This window comes from Salmo salar, chromosome 03 (genome assembly GCF_965601325.2).
Source record: "Salmo salar chromosome 03, fSalSal1, whole genome shotgun sequence".
NCBI lineage: Eukaryota > Metazoa > Chordata > Actinopteri > Salmoniformes > Salmonidae > Salmo > Salmo salar.
The window spans coordinates 102231894-102257359 of NC_138293.1; the positions used below are offsets into that span (position 1 = coordinate 102231894).

Here is a 25466-nt window from a genome sequence, read left to right on the forward strand (position 1 = left end):
TAAATATCAGCTGTAGTTCTACAGAAGCAGAAATCAGGGACACCAAAGTTTACAAAGACTTGCTTTGACAATGTGTGTGTGTGTGTGTGTGTGTGGCGCATTCGTGTTACATAAGAAATGTGTGTTTGTATTCATGATGCATACAAGTGTGTGTGTTCATGCATGTGTACGTGTGTGTGTGTGTGTGTGTGTGTGTGTGTGTGTGTGTGTGTGTGTGTGTGTGTGTGTGTGTGTGTGTGTGTGTGTGTGTGTGTGTGTGTGTGTGTGTGTGTGTGTGTGTGTGTGTGTGTGTGTGTGTGTGTAATTAATGGGAATAAGTGTGTTTTATATTACCATACAGTATAACATATGATCATTCAACAAGTCTCAAGTTACCTTAACTTCTCATTTTGATACCTAGAAACATCTACATTAAATGAATTAGTGAAAAGTGAGTTAACATTCTAATGTGAATGATGATGATTTCTAATATTGTGTCTGGTTTCATCCATCAGATGTCTGTGATCTCACACTGGACCCAAACACAGTAAACAGACACCTCTCTCTGTCTGAGGAGAACAGAAAGGTGACATGTATGAGAGAGGAGCAGCCGTATCCTCATCACCCAGAGAGATTTGAGGTCTGGAGACAGGTTCTGTGTAGAGAGGGTCTGACTGGGCGCTGTTACTGGGAGGTAGAGTGGAGTGGTGAAGGGGCTGATATAGGAGTGACATATAAAGGAATCAGCAGGAGAGGAGGGGGTGATGACTGTGGTCTTGGATACAATGACAAGTCCTGGAGTCTGTCCTGCTCTGACAACCGTTACACTGCCAGGCACAATGATAATCCCACTACCATAAACGTCCCCTCCTCCAGCTCCCACAGAGTAGGAGTGTATCTGGACTGGTCAGCCGGCACTCTGTCCTTCTATAGAGCCTCCTCTGACACACTGACCCACCTGATCACATTCACCTCCACATTCACTGAGCCCCTCTATCCAGGGTTTAATGTTTATGATGACTCCTCAGTGTCCCTGTAAATAATAACCTGACACACACACACACACACACAAGCTGGACACACACACACACACACACACACACACACACACACACACACACACACACACACACACACTGGACACACAAACACATATACACACACTGGACACACACACAGACACACTGAACACACACACACACACACTGGACTCACACACACATTGGACTCAAATACAGACACACACCGTCACACACACACAGACAGACACACTGGACACACGCACACTGGACACACACACACTGGACACACACTTTCACACATACACACACACACACACACACACGTGTCTTCCTATAATTGTGAGAACCTTGACCCAGGACCTTCAAATGAGGACCATCATTTCTGATAGAACTGGGAACAAACAGACACCTCATTCCAGCACTAAGTGTTCCCACAAACACAGAGAAGAAAATATTACAGGAATATTCTGCAATTGTTGATGAAGACGTCACTCAATCCACCCAAAACAACATACAGTCTTTCCACAAGACTCCCATGAAGTTATAGTGTGACGTTATGAGTTGACGTTAAAGTAATATTCTCAGAACATACTGCACTTGTTTTATACTGTTTTAGATGTATCCTCTGTTTAAACATTTAAACTCTTACAATAACACCGTTAAAATACAAATGTGATCATTTGTTATATGTCTTTTATGTTGAAAAACAACTTGTACAATTATATATGGACATACACTCCATAGTTATACAAGTATACAAGTGTCATGACGTTGCCCTCTCTCTGTGAACAGCGAGCACAGTTTACCCCCTCCCCCTACCTACCTCTCCCTACCCAGGCCCTGTCAAGGCGGTCGTAACATTCTAAAGGAGAATGTCCTGCCGCCTGGCCCAGTTGAGACACAGAGGGGTTTCATAGAGGGACAAAGGAAACTCTTCCAACTCACAGAATTGGGGAACCGAACGACATTTATGTTCTGGAGATGGTATAAAAGATCGGTGAAGAATCCAGCTACGAACTGGTCCGCTTGGTACAATTTTGTGATACTCAGAAGAGACAATATAGCCATATTACCATAATACTGTTTATATAATAGCCTCAGCTATGGGACTTGCATCTAAATGGTTGTATAAAATGTATTAATAAGGATAAAGCTATTTGGAATACGTTGAGATGCTATGTACTGATGTTAATGTGATAGAATGTATTTCTGTTCAAAGCTTAAATCAGTCATCGGCACGCCCCCCAGGGACACAGACAGGACCAGGCGTCATGTGACAAGCCTGTTCTATGTTCACGTATAAAACCCCCACCCTGATTTACTTTCATCAGACCAGGCCTCCCCTCCATTACGAGTTAGCCAATAGGTTTGACCATCCAATTCCGCTACTGAAAGTTAACTACACCACGTGGTTAACTTTTAGACGATCGATATCGACAGAATAAGAACAAGTCTTTGATATTAATTAATAGTCTGCAGCTAGAAATTATATCATTGAATGCGAAGACCGACGAAACATCCATCTATACCGACATTAATGAATGTCGCTTTGAAAGATCCATTCTAACTGAGAGAGAGGGAACGCGGACAAAAATTCTCCAACAAGGATCCCGACGACACACTGAGCGTAAATATATATTGATTGCAATTGTTCCCGAATGAGTGAGCGTTCATGTGCAAAGGATTAGCATATCAATTGTTAATATTTATGAACTCTGTGCCTTCTCAGCTGCCCTTTATGACCCTTTGTTTTAACAAGACACCAGCCATGCCTGTTTAGCCCACTAGGGCACATTACTCTACCAATTCTTTGTGACGATAATTACTGTTTGTATGCTTTCTGTGAATTAATTAGTTTAGTAAATAAATGATTTTAACCTGTTGGGTCTAGGGGGCAGCATTTGCACGTCTGGATAAAAAAAATGTACCCGATTTAATCTGGTTACTAATCCTACCCAGTAACTAGAATATGCATATACTTATTATATATGGATAGAAAACACTCTAAAGTTTCCAAAACTGTTTGAATGGTGTCTGTGAGTATAACAGAACTCATTTGGCAGGCAAAACCCTGAGACATTTTCTGACAGGAAGTGGATACCTGATGTGTTGTATTGACTTTAAACCTATCCCATTGAAAAACACAGGGGTTTAGGAATATTTTGGCACTTCCTATTGCTTCCACTAGATGTCACCAGCCTTTACAAAGTGTTTTGAGTCTTCTGGAGGGAGATCTGACCGAACAAGAGCCATGGAACGGTGATGTCCCATTAGACACCTGGCGCGCTACTTCATGTTGGGTACCCTCGTTCCAATACGTTATAAAAGACTATGCATTCGTCCACCTTGAATATTATTCATGTTCTGGTTAAAAAAGGCCCTAATGATTTATGCTATACAACGTTTGACATGTTTGAACGAACGGAAATATATTTTTTCCCCTCGTTCATGACGAGAAGTCCGGCTCGCTTACATCATGTGCTAACGAGACGGAGATTTTTGGACATAAATGATGAGCTTTTTTGAACAAAACTACATTCGTTATGGACCTGTGATACCTGGAAGTGACATCTGATGAAGAGAATCAAAGGTAATGGATTATTTACATAGTATTTTCGATTTTAGATCTCCCCAACATGACGTCTAGTCTGTATCGCAACGCGTATTTTTCTGGGCACAGTGCTCAGATTATTGCAAAGTGTGATTTCCCAGTAAGGTTATTTTTAAATCTGGCAAGTTGATTGCGTTCAAAAGATGTAAATCTATAATTCTTTAAATGACAATATAATATTTTACCAATGTTTTCTAATTTTAATTATTTAATTTGTGACGCTGACTTGACTGCCGGTTATTGGAGGGAAACGATTTCCTCAACATCAATGCCATAGTAAAACGCTGTTTTTGGATATAAATATCAACTTGATAGAACTAACAATGCATGCATTGTCTAACATAATGTCCTAGGAGTGTCATCTGATGGAGATTGTAAAAGGTTAGTGTATCATTTTAGCTGGTTTTATGGTTTTGGTGACCCTGTCTTTGACTTGACAAAACATTACACACAACTCTTGTAAATGTACTGTCCTAACATACTCTAAATTTATGCTTTCGCCGTAAAACCTTTTTGAAATCGTAAAACGTGGTTAGATTAAGGAGATGTTTATCTTTCAAATGGTGTAACATAGTTGTATTTTTGAAAAATTTGAATTTTGACATTTATTTGGATTCAAATTTGCCGCTCTTGAAATGCACCTGCTGTTGATGGAGTGCACCACGGGTGGCACGCTAGCGTCCCACCTAGCCCCAAGAGGTTAAGACAATTGATGTATGGATGACTTTTAGTAAAGGCTGGATTCGTGCAGATACAACAATTTACGACGTTTGGAATGAGACTGGACGCGAGGTAAAATACACCATTTAAACCAGAAGATAATTGGCCTATACTATAATATAATATAATGTTATAATATAGGAAAGTTATATTCGGAAAATTATAACTTTGTAATCTGAATATTTTCCTTGGTGCCCCGATCTCCTAGTTAATTACAGTTAAATGATTGAATCAGTTTAATCGCGTGATAATAATTACAGGGAGTTATTTTGATAAACATGTCTTCAGTTAATGGTGCCCAAAGACACGACACAAGGATATATTGTACTTTTCATAATAAAACATACGTGAAACAAGAAAACCATGTTAATTGTGAAAACAATTACATTTTTGATTTTGCATTGCCTCTCCCAGTCACAGGTTGACGTTTGTCATGAATCTTGTTCTGGAGGCAGACTGCGAGATTTCCTCTAGATATGCCAGCTGCAAAGTCAAAATTGGCTATATTGTAATCATTTGTTGAAAATAATTGTGTTTTATGGTCTTAATTTAACTTCTCTAGGGTAGGGGGCAGTATTTTGACGTCCGGATGAAAGGCGTGCCCAAGTTAAACTGCCTGCTACTCAGACTCAGAAGGTAGGATATGCATATTATTAGTAGATTTTGATGGAAAACACTATGATGTTTCTAAAACTGTTTGAATGATGTCTGTGAGTATATCAGAACTCATATGGCAGGCAAAACCCTGAGACAAATCAACCAGGAAGTGGGAAATCTGAAGTTGTAGTTTTTTTCAAGTGATTGCCTATACAGTATACAGTGACTTAGGGTTCATTTTGCACTTCCTAATGCTTCCACTAGATGTCAACAGTCTTTACAAAGTTGTTTGAGGCTTCTATGGTGAACAGAGAGCGAACAAAGGAAGTTGGAAGTTGTTGACTCAGGAAAGGACATGACTTCATTGGCGCGCATTCACATGAGAGGGAGCTGTGTTCCATTACATTTTTCAAGACATTGGAATCGTCCGGTTGGAATATTATTAAAGTTTTATGTTAAAAAGGCCCTAAAGATTGATGCTATACATCGTTTGACATGTTTCTACGAACGTAAATATAACTTTTTTTTTTGTTTTCGTCGTGAAATTTTCAGAGCGCTTCCTACATTTGGAGTAGCTTACTGAATGTGCAAACAACAAGGACATAAATTTGGACGTAAATTATGAACTTTATCGAACAAAACAACATTTATTGTTGACTTAGGATTGCTGGGAGTGTATTCTGATGAAGATCATCAAAGGTAAGTGAATATTCATAATGCTATTTATGATTTTAGATGACTCCAAAATGGCAGGTATCTGTATTGCCTGCTGTTGTTTTCTGAGCACTGTACTCAGATTATTGCAAAGTGTGCTTTCCCCGTGAATCTTTTTTGAAATCTGTCACAGCGGTTGCATTAAGGAGATGTTTGTCTATAATTCTTTGAATAACAGTTTAATATTTTATCAACGTTTATGATGAGTATTTCTATAAATTGATGTGCTCATTTACCAGAAGTTTTTGAAGGAAAAACATTTCTGAACATTACGGTCCAATGTAAAATGGGTTTTTTGGATATAAATATGAACTTTATCGACCAAAACATACATGTATTGTGTAACATGAAGTCCTATGAGTGCCATCTGATGAAGATCATCAAAGGTTAGTGCTTAATTTTAGCTTTATTTCTGGTTTTTGTGACGCCTCTTCTTGCTTGGAAAATGGCTGTGTGGCTTTTCTTGTTTAGGTGGTCTCCTAACATAATCTAATGTTTTGCTTTCGCCGTAAAGCCTTTTTGAAATCGGACAATGTGGTTGGATTAACGAGAGTCTTATCTATAAAATGGTGTATAACACTTGTATGTGTGAGAAATTTGAATTATGAGATTTTGGTGGTTTTGAATTTGCCGCCCTGCTATTTCACTGGCTGTTGAATAGTGTGTCCCGCAGGTGGGACGGTCACGTCCCACATACCCAAGAGAGGTTAAGGTAAGGATTAGCAGTGTGGTTAAGGTTAGGATTAAAATCAGATTTTGTCAGCTAGTGACCACTTTTCACAACTGCCTCCAGAACAAGATTCATGACAATAAATGCCAGCCTGCCTCCAGAACAAGATTCATGACAATAAATGCCAACCTGCCTCCAGAACAAGATTCATGACAATAAATGCCAACATGCCTCCAGAACAAGATTCATGACAATAAATGCCAACCTGGCTCCAGAACAAGATTCATGACAATAAATGTTTCCGGTCACAACTTGCAGACTTGTTTACGCTGCTGTGCGTTTTGTTGCCGATCTTACTTTGCTACCTGACGGTTTTTTACTTTTTCATTACCGTATATTTTTACTTTTTCCCTCACTCAACTTTTTTCATTCAACTTTTTTACCCCGGAGGTTTTATCTGGACATGGTTCGTCAGGACTTCAAACAGCCGAAGCTAAGTAACATTAACCTGTTGGGGCTACAGGTTAGCAATGAACCCCGAGTCGGGATTGCTAACAAGGCTGGAAATTCAAAACATCAAAAATCTAATAATTTCAATTTCTCAAACAATCAACTATTTTACACAATTTAAAAGATAAACGTCTCCTTAATCTAACCACATTGTTCGATTTTCAAAGAGGCTTTATGGCAAAAGCATAAAGTTATAATATGTTAGGACAGTACATAGTCACAAAAGTACAAACATCCTTTTTCAATTCAAGGTCAGGTGTCACCAAAAGCAGAAACCAGCTAGAATTATGCACTAACCTTTGTCAATCTCCATCAGATGACACTCCTAGGACATTATGTTATACAATACATGCATTTTTTGTTCCATCAAGTTCATATTTATATCCAAAAACAGCATTTTACAGTAGCGTGAAATTCAGATTTTTTTCTTCTCTGAAATGCTTCCGGTGAACATAACAAAATTACTATTCGAAAACATTGGTAAATTATGATATTGTCATTCAAAGAATAATATATTATCATCTCATAATTAATACCGAATGGCCAGATCTCAAAATAACTTTACTGGGAAATCACATTTTGCAATAAACGGGGTCCTATGCTAAGAACAATAAGCTATGCTATACAGTTAGCATCATCTAATATCGATAATAACATTGTAAATATCCCCTTACCTTTGATTATCTCCATCAGAAGGCACTGCCAGGAATCGCAGGTCCAGAACAAATGTAGTTTCTTTTCACAAAGTTCAAAATGTATGTCCAAATAACACCAAGTAGTTAGCGTTTATTATGCTCCCACAAAACGTGGTGGGGGGGGGTGTAAAATCACGCCGAAAAGCTAAAAAAAAACTAGTAAATAATCTATTTACGTTCGTTCAAACATGTCAAACGTTGTTTAGCATTAATCTTTTGGTCCATTTTTAACGTTAAACATCAGTAATATTTTCACACAACCTATCCTATGTCTAGATAAACAATTATGACAAACTCACGCTTCTCAGATTTATGCGCAGGCGCAAAAAAATTAAGTGACGACATGTCAACTTCCTTGCATTCTAATTTGCTCTCTGTTTATCATAGACGCTTCAAACAACTTTATAAAGATCGTTGACATCTAGTGGAAGCCGTAGGAGTTGCGAAATGAATCCCTTCTCACTATGGTATCTATAAAACAATGACACTAAATAGTACAGTCACAAAATTCACATTTTTTTTTATCTATTTTTCAAGAGTTTTTGACTGCAATATGAGTTTTGTTATACTTACAGACACCATTCAAACTGTTTTAGAAAATTCAGAGTGTTTTCTATCCGAATGTGTTAATAATATGCATATCCTAGCTTCTGAGTTGGTGTAGGAGGCAGTTAAAAATGGGCACATATTTTTTTCAAAATTTCTCAATACTGCCCCCGAGCCCCAACAGGTTTTAACATGATGCCTTCTAATTGCAGTCGTTGTACTTATAATATACAGGAGAACGATCGCCTTACGGCAAGGATAGCTGTGCTGCAAGCCCAGCTTCAGACGCGATCGTTAGGCAAGGGTAATTTCAGTGTAGGAAAGGATGAAACAGCGTCTGTGCCACCAGTAAGTACAGATAGTAACGTTAGTATAAACCCCCTCGCACGGTCCCCGCAGCCGGACAACTTTCTCATGGCTTCTGGAGGGAAACGCTGTAGGAATGCTCAACCGGTGTCGCTTATTCAGCCGACAGAAACTTTCAACCGGTTCTCCCCATTAAGCGAGTCGGAGTCGGAGGCCGAGACTTCTCTGGTCTCTACTCCTCCCGTTGTGGGGTCTGAGACGCCGACGGCTCCCACCATTAGCTCTGACAAATTGAAAACCCAAGTCATTGGCGACTCCATTACCCGCAGTATTAGACTTAAAACTAATCATCCAGCGATCATACACTGTTTACCAGGGGGCAGGGCTACCGACGTTAAGGCTAATCTAAAGACGGTGCTGGCTAAATCTAAAACTGGCGAGTGTAGAGAGTATAGAGATATTGTTATCCACGTCGGCACCAACGATGTTAGGATGAAACAGTCAGAGGTCACCAAGCGCAACATAGCTTCAGCGTGTAAATCAGCTAGAAAGATGTGTCGGCATCGATTAATTGTCTCTGGCCCCCTCCCAGTTAGGGGGAGTGATGAGCTCTACAGCAGAGTCTCACAACTCAATCGCTGGTTGAAAACTGTTTTCTGCCCCTCCCAAAAGATAGAATTTGTAGATAATTGGCCCTCTTTCTGGGACTCACCCACAAACAGGACCAAGCCTGGCCTGTTGAGGAGTGACGGACTCCATCCTAGCTGGAGGGGTGCTCTCATCTTATCTACGAACATAGACAGGGCTCTAACTCCTCTAGCTCCACAATGAAATAGGGTGCAGGCCAGGCAGCAGGCTGTTAGCCAGCCTGCCAGCTTAGTGGAGTCTGCCACTAGCACAGTCAGCGTAGTCAGCTCAGCTTTCCCCATTGAGACCGTGTCTGTGCCTCGATCTAGGTTGGGCAAAATTAAAAATGGCGGTGTTCGCTTTAGCAATCTCACTAGTATAAAGACCTCCTCCATTCCTGCCATTATTGAAAGAGATTGTGATACCTCACATCTCAAAATTGGGTTACTTAATGTTAGATCCCTCACTTCCAAGGCAGTTATAGTCAATGAACTAATCACTGATAATAATCTTGATGTGATTGGCCTGACTGAAACATGGCTTAAGCCTGATGAATTTACTGTGTTAAATGAGGCCTCACCCCCTGGTTACACTAGTGACCATACCCCCCGTGCATCCGGCAAAGGCGGAGGTGTTGCTAACATTTACGATAGCAAATTTCAATTTACAAAAAAAAAACAATGACGTTTTCATCTTTTGAGCTTCTAGTCATGAAATCTATGCAGCCTACTCACTCACTTTTTATAGCTACTGTTTACAGGCCTCCTGGGCCATATGCAGTGTTCCTCACTGAGTTCCCTGAATTCTTATCGGATCTTGTAGTCATAGCAGATAATATTCTAATTTTTGGTGACTTTAACATTCACATGGAAAAGTCCACAGACCCACTCCAAAAGGCTTTCGGAGCCATCATCGACTCAGTGGGTTTTGTCCAACATGTCTCTGGACCTACTCACTGCCACAGTCATACTCTGGACCTAGTTTTGTCCCACGGAATAAATGTTGTGGATCTAAATGTTTTTCCTCATAATCCTGGACTATCGGACCACCATTTTATTACGTTTGCAATTGCAACAAATAATCTGCTCAGACCCCAACCAAGGAGCATTAAAAGTCGTGCTATAAATTCTCAGACAACCCAAAGATTCCTTGATGCCCTTCCATTCCAGACTGCCTCTGCCTACCCAAGGACGTCAGAGGACAAAAATCAGTTAACCACCTAACCGAGGAACTCAATTTAACCTTGCGCAATACCCTAGATGCAGTTGCACCCCTAAAAACTAAAAACATCTGTCATAAGAAACTAGCTCCCTGGTATACAGAAAATACACGAGCTCTGAAGCAAGCTTCCAGAAAATTGGAACGGAAATGGCAACACACCAAACTGGAAGTCTTCCGACTAGCTTGGAAAGACAGTACCGTGCAGTATCGAAGATCCCTTACTGCTGCTCGATCATCCTATTTTTCCAACTTAATTGAGGAAAATAAGAACAATCCGAAATTTCTTTTTGATACTGTAGCAAAGCTAACTAAAAAGCAGCCTTCGCAAATGGAGGATGGCTTTCACTTCAGCAGTAATACATTTATGAACTTCTTTGAGGAAAAGATCATGATCATTAGAAAGCAAATTACAGACTCCTCTTTAAATCTGGGTATTCCTCCAAAGCTCCATTGTCCTGAGTCTACACAACTCTGCCAGGACCTAGGATCAAGGGAGATACTAAAGTGTTTTAGTACTATATCTCTTGACGCAATGATGAAAATAATCATGGCCTCCAAACCCTCAAGCTGCATACTGGACCCTATTCCAACTAAACTACTGAAAGAGCTGCTTCCTGTGCTTGGCCCTCCTATGTTGAACATAATAAACGGCTCTCTATCCACCGGATGTGTACCAAGCTCACTAAAAGTGGCAGTAATAAAGCCTCTCTTGAAAAAGCCAAATCTTGATCCAGAAATTATAAAAAACTATCGGCCTATATCGAATCTTCCATTCCTCTCAAAAATTGTAGAAAAAGCTGTTGCACAGCAACTCACTGCCTTCCTGAAGACAAACAATGTATACGAAACGCTTCAGTCTGGTTTTAGACCCCATCATAGCACTGAGACTGCACTTGTGAAGGTGGTAAATGACCTTTTAATGACGTCAGACCGAGGCTCTGCATCTGTCCTCGTGCTCCTAGATCTTAGTGCCACTTTTGATACCATCGATCACCACATTCTTTTGGAGAGATTGGAAACCCAAATTGGTCTACATGGACAAGTTCTGGCCTGGTTTAGATCTTATCTGTCGGAAAGATATCAGTTTGTCTCTGTGAATGGTTTGTCTTCTGACAAATCAATTGTAAATTTCGGTGTTCCTCAAGGTTCCGTTTTAGGACCACTATTGTTTTCACTATATATTTTACCTCTTGGGGATGTCATTCGAAAACATAATGTTAAATTTCACTGCTATGCGGACGACACACAGCTGTACATTTCAATGAAACATGGTGAAGCCCCAAAATTGCCCTCGCTAGAAGCCTGTGTTTCAGACATAAAGAAGTGGATGGCTGCAAACTTTCTACTTTTAAACTCGGACAAAACAGAGATGCTTGTTCTAGGTCCCAAGAAACAAAGAGATCTTCTGTTGAATCTGACAATTAATCTGGATGGTTGTACAGTCGTCTCAAATAAAACTGTGAAGGACCTCGGCGTTACTCTGGACCCTGATCTCTCTTTTGAAGAACATACCAAGACTGTTTCAAGGACAGCTTTTTTCCATCTACGTAACATTGCAAAAATCAGAAATTTTCTGTCCAAAAATGACGCAGAAAAATTAATCCATGCTTTTGTTACTTCTAGGCTGGACTACTGCAATGCTCTACTTTCCGGCTACCCGGATAAAGCACTAAATAAACTTCAGTTAGTGCTAAATACGGCTGCTAGAATCCTGACTAGAACCAAAAAATTTGATCATATTACTCCAGTGCTAGCCTCCCTACACTGGCTTCCTGTTAAGGCAAGGGCTGATTTCAAGGTTTTACTGCTAACCTACAAAGCATTACATGGGCTTGCTCCTACCTATCTTTCCGATTTGGTCCTGCCGTACATACCTACACGTACGCTACGGTCACAAGACGCAGGCCTCCTAATTGTCCCTAGAATTTCTAAGCAAACGGCTGGAGGTAGGGCTTTCTCCTATAGAGCTCCATTTTTATGGAATGGTCTGCCTACCAATGTGAGAGACGCAGACTCAGTCTCAACCTTTAAGTCTTTACTGAAGACTTATCTCTTCAGTAGGTCCTATGATTAAGTATAGTCTGGCCCAGGAGTGTGAAGGTGAACGGAAAGGCTGGAGCAACGAACCGCCCTTGCTGTCTCTGCCTTGCCGGTTCCCCTCTTTCCACTGGGATTCTCTGCCTCTAACCCTTTTACAGGGGCTGAGTCACTGGCATACTGGTGTTCTTCCATGCCGTCCATGGGAGGGGTGCGTCACTTGAGTGGGTTGAGTCACTGACGTGGTCTTCCTGTCTGGGTTGGCGCCCCCCCCTTGGGTTGTGCCATGGCGGAGATCGTTGTGGGCTATACTCGGCCTTGTCTTAGGACGGTAAGTTGGTGGTTGGAGACATCCCTCTAGTGGTGTGGGGGCTGTGCTTTGGCAAAGTGGGTGGGGTTATATCCTGCCTGTTTGGCCCTGTCCGGGGGTATCATCAGATGGGGCCACAGTGTCTTCTGATCCCTCATGTCTCAGCCTCCAGTATTTATGCTGCAGTAGTTTATGTGTCGGGGGGCTAGGGTCAGTCTGTTACATCTGGAGTATTTCTCTTGTCTTATCCGGTGTCCTGTGTGTATTTAAATATGCTCTCTCTAATTCTCTCTTTCTCTCTTTCTGTCTTTCTCTCGGAGGACCTGAGCCTTAGGACCATGCCTCAGGACTACCTGGTATGATGACTCCTTGCTGTCCCCAGTCCACCTGGCCGTGCTGCTGCTCCAGTTTCAACTGTTCTGCCTGCGGCTATGGAACCCTGACCTGTTCACCGGACGTGCTTGTTGCACCATCGACAACTACTATGATTATTATTATTTGACCATGCTGGTCATTTATGAACATTTTAACATTTTAACATCTTGACTATGTTCTGTTATAATATCCACCCTGCACAGCCAGAAGAGGACTGGCCACCCCTCATAACCTGGTTCCTCTCTAGGTTTCTTCCTAGGTTTTTGGCCTTTCTAGGGAGTTTTTCCTAGGGAGTTTTTCCTAGCCACCGTGCTTCTTTCACATGCTTTGCTTGCTGTTTGGGGTTTTAGGCTGGGTTTCTGTACAGCACTTTGAGAATATCAGCTGATGTACGAAGGGCTATATAAAAATAAATTTGATTTGAAATGCCAACCTGCCTCCAGAACAAGATTCATGACAATAAATGCCAACCTGTTTCCAAAACAAGATTCATGACAATAAATGCCAACCTGTCTCTTAGTCATCCCCTCCTTATCTTTACAAGGCTGCAGAACATGCAAGCAAGTGATGTGGGGGTTCTCTCATAACCCTCAGTCCCCAGGTGGGTAGATGGCAGATTGAATAAAGAGAAGCTAATGATGTGGGGGTTCTCTCATAACCCTCAGTCCCCAGGTGGGTAGATGGCAGGTTGTATAAAGAGAAGCTAGTGATGTGGGGGTTCTCTCATAACCCTCAGGTTGAATAAAGAGAAAACAATAGGCTACATACAACAATACATAAATGTATAATTGTACAATTTACACAAACATTAAGGACACCTTTCTTTCCATGACAAACTGACCAGGCGTAACTCAATATTAGGAAGGTATCCTTAATATTTTGTCCACTCAGTGGCTCTGACCCTTTACATAACAGACACTCCTCTATTCCAGGAACCTTCTTTAAATGTTCCCAAATTCTTCCACACTGATGCTCTCTCACCGCTGCTCCAGGGCCTCTTGGGTTGAGGAGTCATTCTCTTCTAACCTAATCACAGCTGCTCCAGGGCCTCTTGGGTTGAGGAGTCATTCTCTTCTAACCTAATCACCGCTGCTCCAGGGCCTCTTGGGTTGAGGAGTCATTCTCTTCTAATCTGATCACAGCTGCTCCAGGACCTCTTGGGTTGAGGAGTCATTCTCTTCTAACCTGATCACAGCTGCTCCAGGGCCTCTTGGGTTGAGGAGTCATTATCTTCTAACCTAATCACAGCTGCTCCAGGACCACTTGGGTTGAGGAGTCATTCTCTTATAACCTAACCACAAACAAAGACAAGATTCAACCAAATAAAGAGGAGGGGGGGCATAGGGAAGGTAAGGAAGAGGAGAGCGGCATAGGGAAGGTAGGGCAGAGGAGGGGGGCATGGGGAAGGTAGGGGAGAGGAGGGGGCCATAGGGAAGGTAGGGGAGAGGAGGGGGGACATAGGGAAGGTAGGGGAGAGGAGGGGGACATAGGGAAGGTAGGGGAGAGGAGGGGGGCATAGGGAAGGTAGGGAAGAGGAGGGGGGGACATAGGGAAGGTAGGGGAGAGGAGGGGGCATAGGGAAGGTAGGGGAGAGGGGGGGTGCATAGGGAAGGTAGGGGAGAGGAGGGGGTCATAGGGAAGGTAGGGGAGAGGAGGGGGGACATATGGAAGGTAGGGGAGAGGAGGGGGACATAGGGAAGGTAGGGGAGAGGAGGGGGGGACATAGGGAAGGTAGGGGAGAGGAGGGGGACATAGGGAAGGTAGGGGAGAGGAGGGGGGGACATAGGGAAGGTAGGGGAGAGGAGGGGGGACATAGGGAAGGTAGGGGAGAGGAAGGGGGCATAGGGAAGGTAGGGGAGAGGAGGGAGGGCATAGGGAAGGTAGGGGAGAGGAGGGGGCCATAGGGAAGGTAGGGGAGAGGAGGGGGGACATAGGGAAGGTAGGGGAGAGGAGGGGGGGCATAGGGAAGGTAGGGAAGAGGAGGGGGGGACATAGGGAAGGTAGGGGAGAGGAGGGGGCATAGGGAAGGTAGGGGAGAGGAGGGAGGGCATAGGGAAGGTAGGGGAGAGGAGGGGGGCCATAGGGAAGGTAGGGGAGAGGAGGGGGGACATATGGAAGGTAGGGGAGAGGAGGGGGGCATAGGGAAGGTAGGGATGAGGAGGGGGGCATAGGGAAGGTAGGGGAGAGGAGGGGGGGACATAGGGAAGGTAGGGGAGATGAGGTGGGCATAGGGAAGGTAGGGGAGAGGAGGGGGCATAGGGAAGGTAGGGGAGAGGGGGGGTGCATAGGGAAGGTAGGGGAGAGGAGGGGGTCATAGGGAAGGTAGGGGAGAGGGGGGGGACATAGGGAAGGTAGGGGAGATGAGGTGGGCATAGGGAAAGTAGGGGAGAGGAGGGGGGCATAGGGAAGGTAGGGGAGAGGAGGGGGGGACATAGGGAAGGTAGGGGAGAGGAGGGGGACATAGGGAAGGTAGGGGAGAGGAGGGGGGCATAGGGAAGGTAGGGAAGAGGAGGGGGGGACATAGGGAAGGTAGGGGAGAGGAGGGGGCATAGGGAAGGTAGGGGAGAGGGGGGGTGCATAGGGAAGGTAGGGGAGAGGAGGGGGTCATAGGGAAGGTAGGGGAGAGGGGGGGGACATAGGGAAGGTAGGGGAGATGAGGTGGGCATAGGGAAAGTAGGGGAGAGGAGGGGGGCATAGGGAAGGTAGGGGAGAGGAGGGGGGGACATAGGGAAGGTAGGGGAGAGGAGGGGGACATAGGGAAGGTAGGGGAGAGGAGGGGGGACATAGGGAAGGTAGGGGAGAGGAGGGGGGGCATAGGGAAGGTAGGGAAGAGGAGGGGGGGACATAGGGAAGGTAGGGGAGAGGAGGGGGCATAGGGAAGGTAGGGGAGAGGAGGGAGGGCATAGGGAAGGTAGGGGAGAGGAGGGGGGCCATAGGGAAGGTAGGGGAGAGGAGGGGGGACATATGGAAGGTAGGGGAGAGGAGGGGGGCATAGGGAAGGTAGGGATGAGGAGGGGGGCATAGGGAAGGTAGGGGAGAGGAGGGGGGGACATAGGGAAGGTAGGGGAGAGGGGGGGCATAGGGAAGGTAGGGGAGAGGAGGGGGGGCATAGGGAAGGTAGGGGAGAGGAGGGGGGGACATAGGGAAGGTAGGGGAGAGGAGGGGGTATAGGGAAGGTAGGGGAGAGGAGGGGGGGCATAGGGAAGGTAGGGGAGAGGAGGGGGGGACATAGGGAAGGTAGGGGAGGGGAGGGGGACATAGGGAAGGTAGGGGAGAGGAGGGGGGGACATAGGGAAGGTAGTGGAGAGGAGGGGGGGATATAGGGAAGGTAGGGGAGAGGAGGGGGCATAGGGAAGGTAGCGGAGAGGGGGGAGGGCATAGGGAATGTAGGGGAGAGGAGGGGGGGCATAGGGAAGGTAGGGATGAGGAGGGGGGGCATAGGGAAAGTAGGGGAGAGGAGGGGGGCATAGGGAAGGTAGGGGAGAGGAGGGGGGGACATAGGGAAGGTAGGGGAGAGGGGGGGCATAGGGAAGGTAGGGGAGAGGAGGGGGGCATAGGGAAGGTAGGGGAGAGGAGGGGGGGCATAGGGAAGGTAGGGGAGAGGAGGGGGGGACATAGGGAAGCTAGGGGAGAGGAGGGGACATAGGGAAGGTAGGGGAGAGGAGGGGGGGACATAGGGAAGGTAGGGGAGAGGAGGGGGGGACATAGGGAAGGTAGGGGAGAGGAGGGGGGCATAGGGAAGGTAATGGAGAGGAGGGAGGGCATAGGGAAGGTAGGGGAGAGGAGAGGGGCCATAGGGAAGGTAGGGGAGAGGAGGGGGGACATAGGGAAGGTAGGGGAGAGGAGTGGGGGCATAGGGAAGGTAGGGAAGAGGAGGGGGGGACATAGGGAAGGTAGGGGAGAGGAGGGGGCATAGGGAAGGTAGGGGAGAGGGGGGGTGCATAGGGAAGGTAGGGGAGAGGAGGGGGGGCATAGGGAAGGTAGGGGAGAGGGGGGGGACATAGGGAAGGTAGGGGAGATGAGGTGGGCATAGGGAAAGTAGGGGAGAGGAGGGGGGCATAGGGAAGGTAGGGGAGAGGAGGGGGGGACATAGGGAAGGTAGGGGAGAGGGGGGGCATAGGGAAGGTAGGGGAGAGGAGGGGGCATAGGGAAGGGAGGGGAGAGGAGGGGGAGGATAGGGAAGGTAGGGGAGATTTTCCTCTAAAATCCGAAAACTTCCATTTTTCAAACATATGACTATTTTACAGCTATTTAAAGACAAGACTCTCGTTAATCTAACCACACTGTCCGATTTCAAAAAGGCTTTACAGCGAAAGCAAAACATTAGATTATGTCAGCAGACGACCCAGCCAGAAATAATCAGACATCCATTTTTCAAGCTAGCATATAATGTCACAAAAACCCAGAAGACAGCTAAATGCAGCACTAACCTTTGATGATCTTCATCAGATGACAACCCTAGGACATTATGTTATACAATGCATGCATGTTTTGTTCAATCGAGTTCATATTTATATAAAAAAACTGCTTTTTACATTAGCATGTGACGTTCAGAACTAGCATACCCGGGGAAACTTCCGGGGAATTTACTAACAATTTACTATATTACTCACGATAAACGTTTACAAAAAGCATAACAATTATTTTAAGAATTATAGATACAGAACTCCTCTATGCACTCGATATGTCCGATTTTAAAACAGCTTTTCGGATGAAGCACATTTTGCAATATTCTAAGTACATAGCCCAGCCATCACGGGCTAGCTATTTAGACACCCGGCAAGTTTAGCCTTCACCAAAATCTTGACACACCCCCTATATAACTCCTTCCCATTCACCTCATCCAAACCCACCTCTTCCAACCCTCTCAAATCCACTAATAAAGCCTTTCTGTCTGACTCTGGGATATTGGGTGTAATCAAATCAAATTTTATTGGACACGTAAACATGGTTAGCAGTGTAGTGACATGCTTGTGCTTCTAGTTCCAACAGCACAGTAATATCTAACAATTCCCAACAACTACCTAACACACACACATCTATAGGGGTGAATGAGAATATGTACATATAAAAATATGGATGAACGATGGCCGAGCGGCATAGGCATGGTGCAATAGATGTTATAAAATACAGTATATACTTGTGATATGAGTAACGTAAGATATGTAAACATTATTAAAGTGACATTATTTAAAGTGGCACTGTTTAAAGTGACTAGTAATCCATTTATTAAAGTGTCCAGTGATTGGGTCTCAGTGTAGGCAGCAGCTTCTCTGTGTTAGTGATGGCCTTGAGATAGAAGCTGTTTTTCAGTCTCTTGGTCCCAGCTTTGATGCACCTGTACTGACCTCGCCTTCTGGATGGTAGCGGGGTGAACAGGCAGTGGCTTGGGTGGTTGTTGTCCTTGATGAACTTTTTGGCCTTCCTGTGACATTGGGTGGTGTAGGTGTCCTGGAGGGCAGGTAGTTTACCCCCGGTAATGCGTTGTGCAGACCTCACTACCCTCTCAAGAGCCTTACGGTTGTGGGCGGAGCAGTTGCCGTACCAGGCGGTGATATGACCTCAAATGACAAAGGCAAAAAACCTTTTGAGAACAGGATGGCCACACCCCCACATTTTGAGTTTTTATGACTAAACACCACTGTCCCCCCCCCCACTCCTGTTGCCACATAACTTCATTTCCATATTACTATGCGTTTCTTGTAGAAAAATGATGTCACTTCCCTTTCCCTTTATTATCTCATACACTATGACTCTTTTTTTCCCATCTCTTGCCCCATTTACGTTTAATAAAGAAGAAATCTTAAAACTGCTCATGGCTGAAAAAAATACAGAGTAAGAAACAGAAAACACATCTCTTTACAGAGTTAAGGCTGAGACTGAACTCAGAAAACACATCTCTTTACAGAGTTAAGGCTGAGACTGAACTCAGAAAACACATCTCTTTACACAGTTAAGGCTGAGACTGAACTCAGAAAACACATCTCTTTACAGAGTTAAGGCTGAGACTGAACTCAGAAAACACATCTCTTTACAGAGTTAAGGCTGAGACTGAACTCAGAAAACACATCTCTTTACAGAGTTAAGGCTGAGACTGAACTCAGAAAACACATCTCTTTACAGAGTTAAGGCTGAGACTGAACTCAGAAAACACATCTCTTTACAGAGTTAAGGCTGAGACTAAACTCTTTCATTTCCTTTAGAATTTACCTCACTTGTCTCCTGACCACTTTCTTTAGTCTAGTGATTTCTGGGCTTGTCAAACCTCCACCCGTTTTGACATCAGAAACTTTGCTGATACAGTAAACATTTCACTTTCAGGAAAAAAATGTGTTACATTATAATTCTGCGTATATCTCTTCCCTTTTGTCAAATTCAGAAATTGACGTACCTTCTCAATCCCATACCACCCTTCCACCCCATTTCTCTCACTATTTTGTTGTGACGCATCAGATGACTCACTCTCACTATCCTCCCCAGAGGAAAACTCCACCATCTCTACAACCTGTTTATTTTTGTTAAATATTTGTATTTATTTAACTAGGCAAGTCAGTTAAGAACAAATCATTTTTTTCAATGATGGCCCACACCAGCCAAACAGACGATGCTGGGCCAATTCACCATATTTTGCCCCACTGTAGCTCAGTTGGTAGAGCATGGCGCTTGCAACGCCAGGGTTGTGGGTTCGATTCCCACGGGTGGCCAGTATTTAAAATGTAATAAAAGTGTATGCACTCTACTGTAAGTCGCTCTGGATAAGAGCGTCTGCTAAATGACTAAAATGTAAAATGAAAAAATGTCCTGACCGGATGCCCAAATATGGGCATGCACACATCATCCGGACAGAGGGTCATAAATCAAATGTTTAACGCGTGCCGTCTACTGTATTCTCTCTAAGGATACTTTTCTCATTCCGGAGTGAGAGCGCATATGAAGTGTCTATGTTGAGTATGAAAGTGGTCATTTGAAACAGTTATTTGGCAACTTTAGTTGTGATTGATACCAACCTCAGTAAAGCCAATTCTAAAGGGTAGTTTCACCAGGACATCTAACTGAGGCATTTCAACAGTGGTACAGTAACAGGTAGCCATGGAGACATGCACTTATTAAACACATCCCCTACATTCATCTAGAAATATAACAGACTTTATTATAGTTTCACCAGGACATCTAACTGAGGCATTTCAAAAGTGGTACAGCAACAGGTAGCCATGGAGACATGCACTTATTAAACACATCCCCTACATTCATCTAGAAATATAACAGACTTTATTATAGTTTCACCAGGACATCTAACTGAGGCATTTCAACAGTGGTACAGCAACAGGTAGTCAGGGAGACATGCACTTATTAAACACATCCCCTACATTCTTCTAGAAATATAACAGACTTTATTATAGTTTCACCAGGACATCTAACTGAGGCATTTCAACAGTGGTACAGCAACAGGTAGTCAGGGAGACATGCACTTAAACACATCCCCTACATTCAACTAGTAATATAACAAACTTTATTCTAAAAATTAAATGTACAGTTTATTCTCGCAATACTGACACATTATTCTCAAAGTATTGCCACAGAGACAGCAACAGAAGAATAGGATATGATGGAGAGAGACAGTTTGGCTCATTGGACAGATCAGAGTTTATGTTTGAAGTTCTTGAGTGGTTTTTGGCAGTACACTGGTGTTGTATTCATGGGTTTAGCAGTTGAAATTCCTTCCCTAATGGCTATGGGCTAAGCCACCAATGTCTTAAAATCCTAGGCGAGAGAGAGGAGCTGCTACCCCTGGGGAGAGACTGCCACCCTGCTCAGGAAGAGCTTAACGCTTGGTGTTTGTTGGGGCACGTTTGGCAGGAGCTTCAGTGATGAAGACTGCTGAACTTGCTGATGTTTCACAATATGCCATGGCCGTCTCAGTCACCAGGTCTCAACCGAGTTGAACACAACCATCAATAAAACACCAAATGATGGAATTTCTTGTGGAAGAACGGTGTCACATCCCTCCAATAGAGTTCCAGAAAGTTGTAGAATGTATGCCAAGGCACATTGTAAGAGCTGTAAAGAGAGAGGGAGTGGAGAGAGAACAGGCAGAACCTGATATGTAAATGAGCAGAGCAAATGAAAGTAACTTTCGACGACTGAATGATCATTCAGACTCTGTTTCTATTGAGAGATAAAAGGTAAGATGACGATTGTTATGTGTATTCATATAGTTGATGATATTGTTGTGTATTCATATAGATGATGATATTGTTATGTGTATTCATATAGTTGATGATATTGTTATGTGTATTAATATAGTTGATGATATGTGTATTAATATAGTTGATGATATTGTTATGTGTATTAATATAGCTGATGATATTGTTGTGTGTATTCATATAGTTGATGATATTGTTATGTGTATTCATATAGTTGATGATATTGTTATGTGTATTCATATAGTTGATGATATTTTTGGTGGACAGAGTTATAATAGTCCTACTCTCCTTAAAATGTTTTTGATATAAATTAGATGCGTGGGGTGAATTTGTTCTGTGCCCATCTGTGTGCCCCAGGGTGATCGCTCCTACACTATCTAGAATCTAAAAGGGTTGTTTGGCTGTCCCCATAGGAGAACCCTTTGTAGAACCCTTTTTGGTACTAGGTAGAACCATTTTGGGTTCCATGAAGAACCCTTTCCACAGAGGGTTCTACATGGAATCCAAAAGCGTTCTCCTACGGGGACAGGACGTTTGGAACCCTTTATTCTAAGTGTGTACTGTATAATAATAGGTCTATAGACTTGTCTTCTCAAAACAGGCTTAAAACACAACAAGCAACAAACAAACATGTTCTCTTTCTAATCTACTGTTAATGCTTTTCACTCAGGAAGGTATGTTGTGTGAAAGAGAGACAAATAAGTATTGTGGAGAGACTAACAACAACTTACACTTCCTCAAAACAGGTTGTGTGTATTCATTAGTGCCCCCTGTAGCAAAATGTTTGACAACAAAAACCGTTTAGGTAACGTTGTACAGCGTTTGGAGAAAATAGTTTATGCAACATTTTTAAACTGTTGGCTGTGGAGTAAACTAATGAATACAACCCAGGTTGTCGCCTACGACTCGGCTGTTTATACCTGCCTGATGCTAAAACCTGAACGTACCCTGGGGAGTATACTATGATGCAAGCTAGATATACTGGTTTTCTAAAGTTAGCCAGCTTTAGTTAGCTTCACATTCCAGCTCAGGCCTCATCCATCAGAATATACAGAGTGCTAGTTATCAGGAAGGTGCTCTCTCAGCAGAACGGAAAATATCTCAATGACTTGACATGTTCTGGTTGTGAGCCTTTTAAAACCTCAAATACACAAGTTTTACATTTCCTGCATTGCAGGAAAATTATTCTGCAGTGGGGGGTGATCAAATTAAGATCCTGCATCTGTACACATTATTTTACATGGTGATATGGTGCTGCTAGTGATAGACAACATTTAGAGACAGAATACAGACAGAAGAGTTTACACAACGTTTCCCTACAACATTATATACAACTAGATAGAGTGAGCATAGAGCTATAAGATAATGAACAGTGGATATACAAATATACAGTAGAGTGGATATACAGTTGATATACAGTACAGTGGATATGCAGTTGGTATACAGTACAGTGCATATACAGTTGGTTTACAGTACAGTGGATATACAGTTGATATACAGTACAGTGGATATACAGTTGGTTTACAGTACAGTGGATATACAGTTGATATACAGCACAGTGGCTATACAGTTGATATACAGTACAGTGGATACACAGTTGATAAACAGTACAGTGGATATACAGTTGATATACAGTACAGTGGATATACAGTTGATATACAGTACAGTGGATATACAGTACAGTGGATATACAGTTGATATACAGTACAGTGGCTATACAGTTGATATACAGTACAGTGGATACACAGTTGATAAACAGTACAGTGGATATACAGTTGGTATACAGTACAGTGGCTATACAGTTGATATACAGTACAGTGACTATACAGTTGATATACAGTACAGTGGCTATACAGTTGATATACTGTACAGTGGATACACAGTTGATAAACAGTACAGTGGATATACAGCTGATAAACAGTACAGTGGATATACAGTTGATATACAGTACAGTGGATATACAGTTGATATACAGTACAGTGGCTATACAGTTGATAAACAGTACAGTGGCTATACAGTTGATATACAGTACAGTGGCTATACAGTTGATAAACAGTACATGGGATATACAGTTGATATACAGTACGGTGGCTGAACAGTTTATATTCAGTACAGTGGATATACAGTTGATATATAGTACAGTGGATATACAGTTGATATACAGTACAGTGGCTATACAGTTATTATACAGTACAGTGGCTATACAGTTATTATACAGTACAGTGGATATACAGTTGATATACAGTTGATGAAACATTTCACGTGGATATACAGATGATATACAGTACGGTGGCTATACAGTTGATATACAGTACAGTGGATATACAGTTGATATACAGTACAGTGGATATACAGTTGATATGTAGTACAGTGGATATACAGTGGTTATACAGTTTATATACAGTACACTGGATACACAAATAACAGTACAGTAGATATACAGTTGATATACAGTACAGTGGCTATACAGTTGATATACAGTACAGTGGATATACGGTGGATATACAATTGATATACAGTACAGTGGCTGTACAGTTGAAGTTCAGTACAGTGGCTGTACAGTTGATATACAGTACAGTGGACATACAGTTGATAAACAGTGGATGTACACATTTACAGTATCAGATTAAATATTTTTAAGAGAGATGAACAGAGAGATAATGCAGTATAGTTCAGTTATTTAGTGTCCAGTTCAGAGATGGCTTGATGTGGTGTGCAGCGTAGTGTCGTGGAAATTCAGATCTGAGAGAGACTTGGTCTTGGTCATTTCTTCAAACATTAATTATTGCAATAATGAGACCGTCAGCCCACCAGTCTTGACTGACTGTTAGGCTGAGAGTCTAGCCTTTACAGATGATGCACAGTTTTTATATAGCTGATACTAAGATTGCTTAGTCAGTCATTTCCAAACTTCCCGTAAGCCACCTTGGTTATCTACACAGGATGGTATTTTACTTAGTTTCCCAGATGCCAGGAAGATGAGACAATGAGGCATTGTTCTCAACTCTTCCAGGCTCTCTCTATCTAGCTTTTAATCACCAACACTGTCAGGGATTTCTTCGTCGTCAGACGATATGGTGAAATCATCGTCGGAAAATGAGGACCAATATGCAGCAGAGTTGCGATAGTTCATTTTGAACTTTTAATAAACTCAAAACGAACATACAAAAATAACAAAATAAACTCACGATTTACAGACAGTCCTGTTAGGCTCACACACGCTAAACAAGAAACAATCTCCCACAAAAGACAAACACAAACACACCCTAATATATGGGACTCTCAATCAAAGGCAAATAGACAACACCTGCCTTCAATTGAGAGTCCCAACCCCAATTAACCTGTTGGGGATAGGGGGCAGTATTGACACGGCTGGATAAAAAACATACCTGATTTAATCTGGTTACTACTCCTGCCCAGTAACTAGAATATGCATATAATTATTGGCTTTGGATAGAAAACACCCTAAAGTTTCTAAAACTGTTTGAATGGTGTCTGTGAGTATAACAGAACTCATATGGCAGGCAAAAACCTGAGAAGATTTCATGCAGGAAGTGGCCTGTCTGACAAGGTGTCGTTCTTCTTGTCTCTGTTTATTGAAGAGTGAGGATCTTAGCTGTCCCGTGACACTTCCTACGGCTGCCATAGGTTCTCAGAAGGCGGTAAAATGCTGAATCGTGGCTTTGCAGGCTCTGGCTGAAAAAAAGTAGCGCGTTTGGGTAGTGGCTGGTTACAGTACTGTGAGACTCAGGCTCGTGCCCGCGTCGACCGAAAGCTGTGTTTTCTTTCCTCTGTTTAGCTAAATGGACATTCAGGGTCGGAATATTATCGCTTTTTTACGAGAAAAATGGCATAAAAATGGATTTTAAACTGCGGTTGACATGCTTCGAAGTACGGTAATGGAAAATTTAGATTTTTTTTGTCACAAATTGCGCCATGCGCGCGACCCTGATTTACCATTTCAGATAGTGTCTGGGACGCACGAACAAAACGCCGCTATTCGGATATAACGATGGATTATTTTGGACCAAACCAACATTTGTTATTGAAGTAGCAGTCCAGGGAGTGCATTCTGACGAAGACGACAAAAGGTAATCAAACTTTTATAATAGTAAATCTGATATTGGTGAGTGCTAAACTTGCCGGGTGTCTAAATAGCTAGCCCGTGATGGCTGGGCTATGTACTTAGAATATTGCAAAATGTGCTTTCACCAAAAAGCTATTTTAAAATCGGACATATCGAGTGCATAGAGGAGTTCTGTATCTATAATTCTTAAAATAATTGTTATGCTTTTTGTGAACGTTTATCGTGAGTAATTTAG

The 25466-nt window shown here is 43.0% G+C and overlaps 1 protein-coding gene across 1 annotated transcript in view; it reads left to right on the top strand.

Moving 5' to 3' along the window:
• LOC106591455 (NACHT, LRR and PYD domains-containing protein 3-like) overlaps positions 1 to 2879 on the top strand; it is a 32562-nt gene extending 29683 nt beyond the window's left edge. The window contains exon 13 of the mRNA XM_045713995.2: positions 495 to 2879. Coding sequence (XP_045569951.2) covers positions 495 to 1018 — 524 coding nt within the window. The 3' untranslated portion in view covers positions 1019 to 2879. The remainder of the gene's footprint in view (positions 1 to 494) is intronic.
• The last annotated feature ends 22587 nt before the right edge of the window (positions 2880 to 25466 follow it).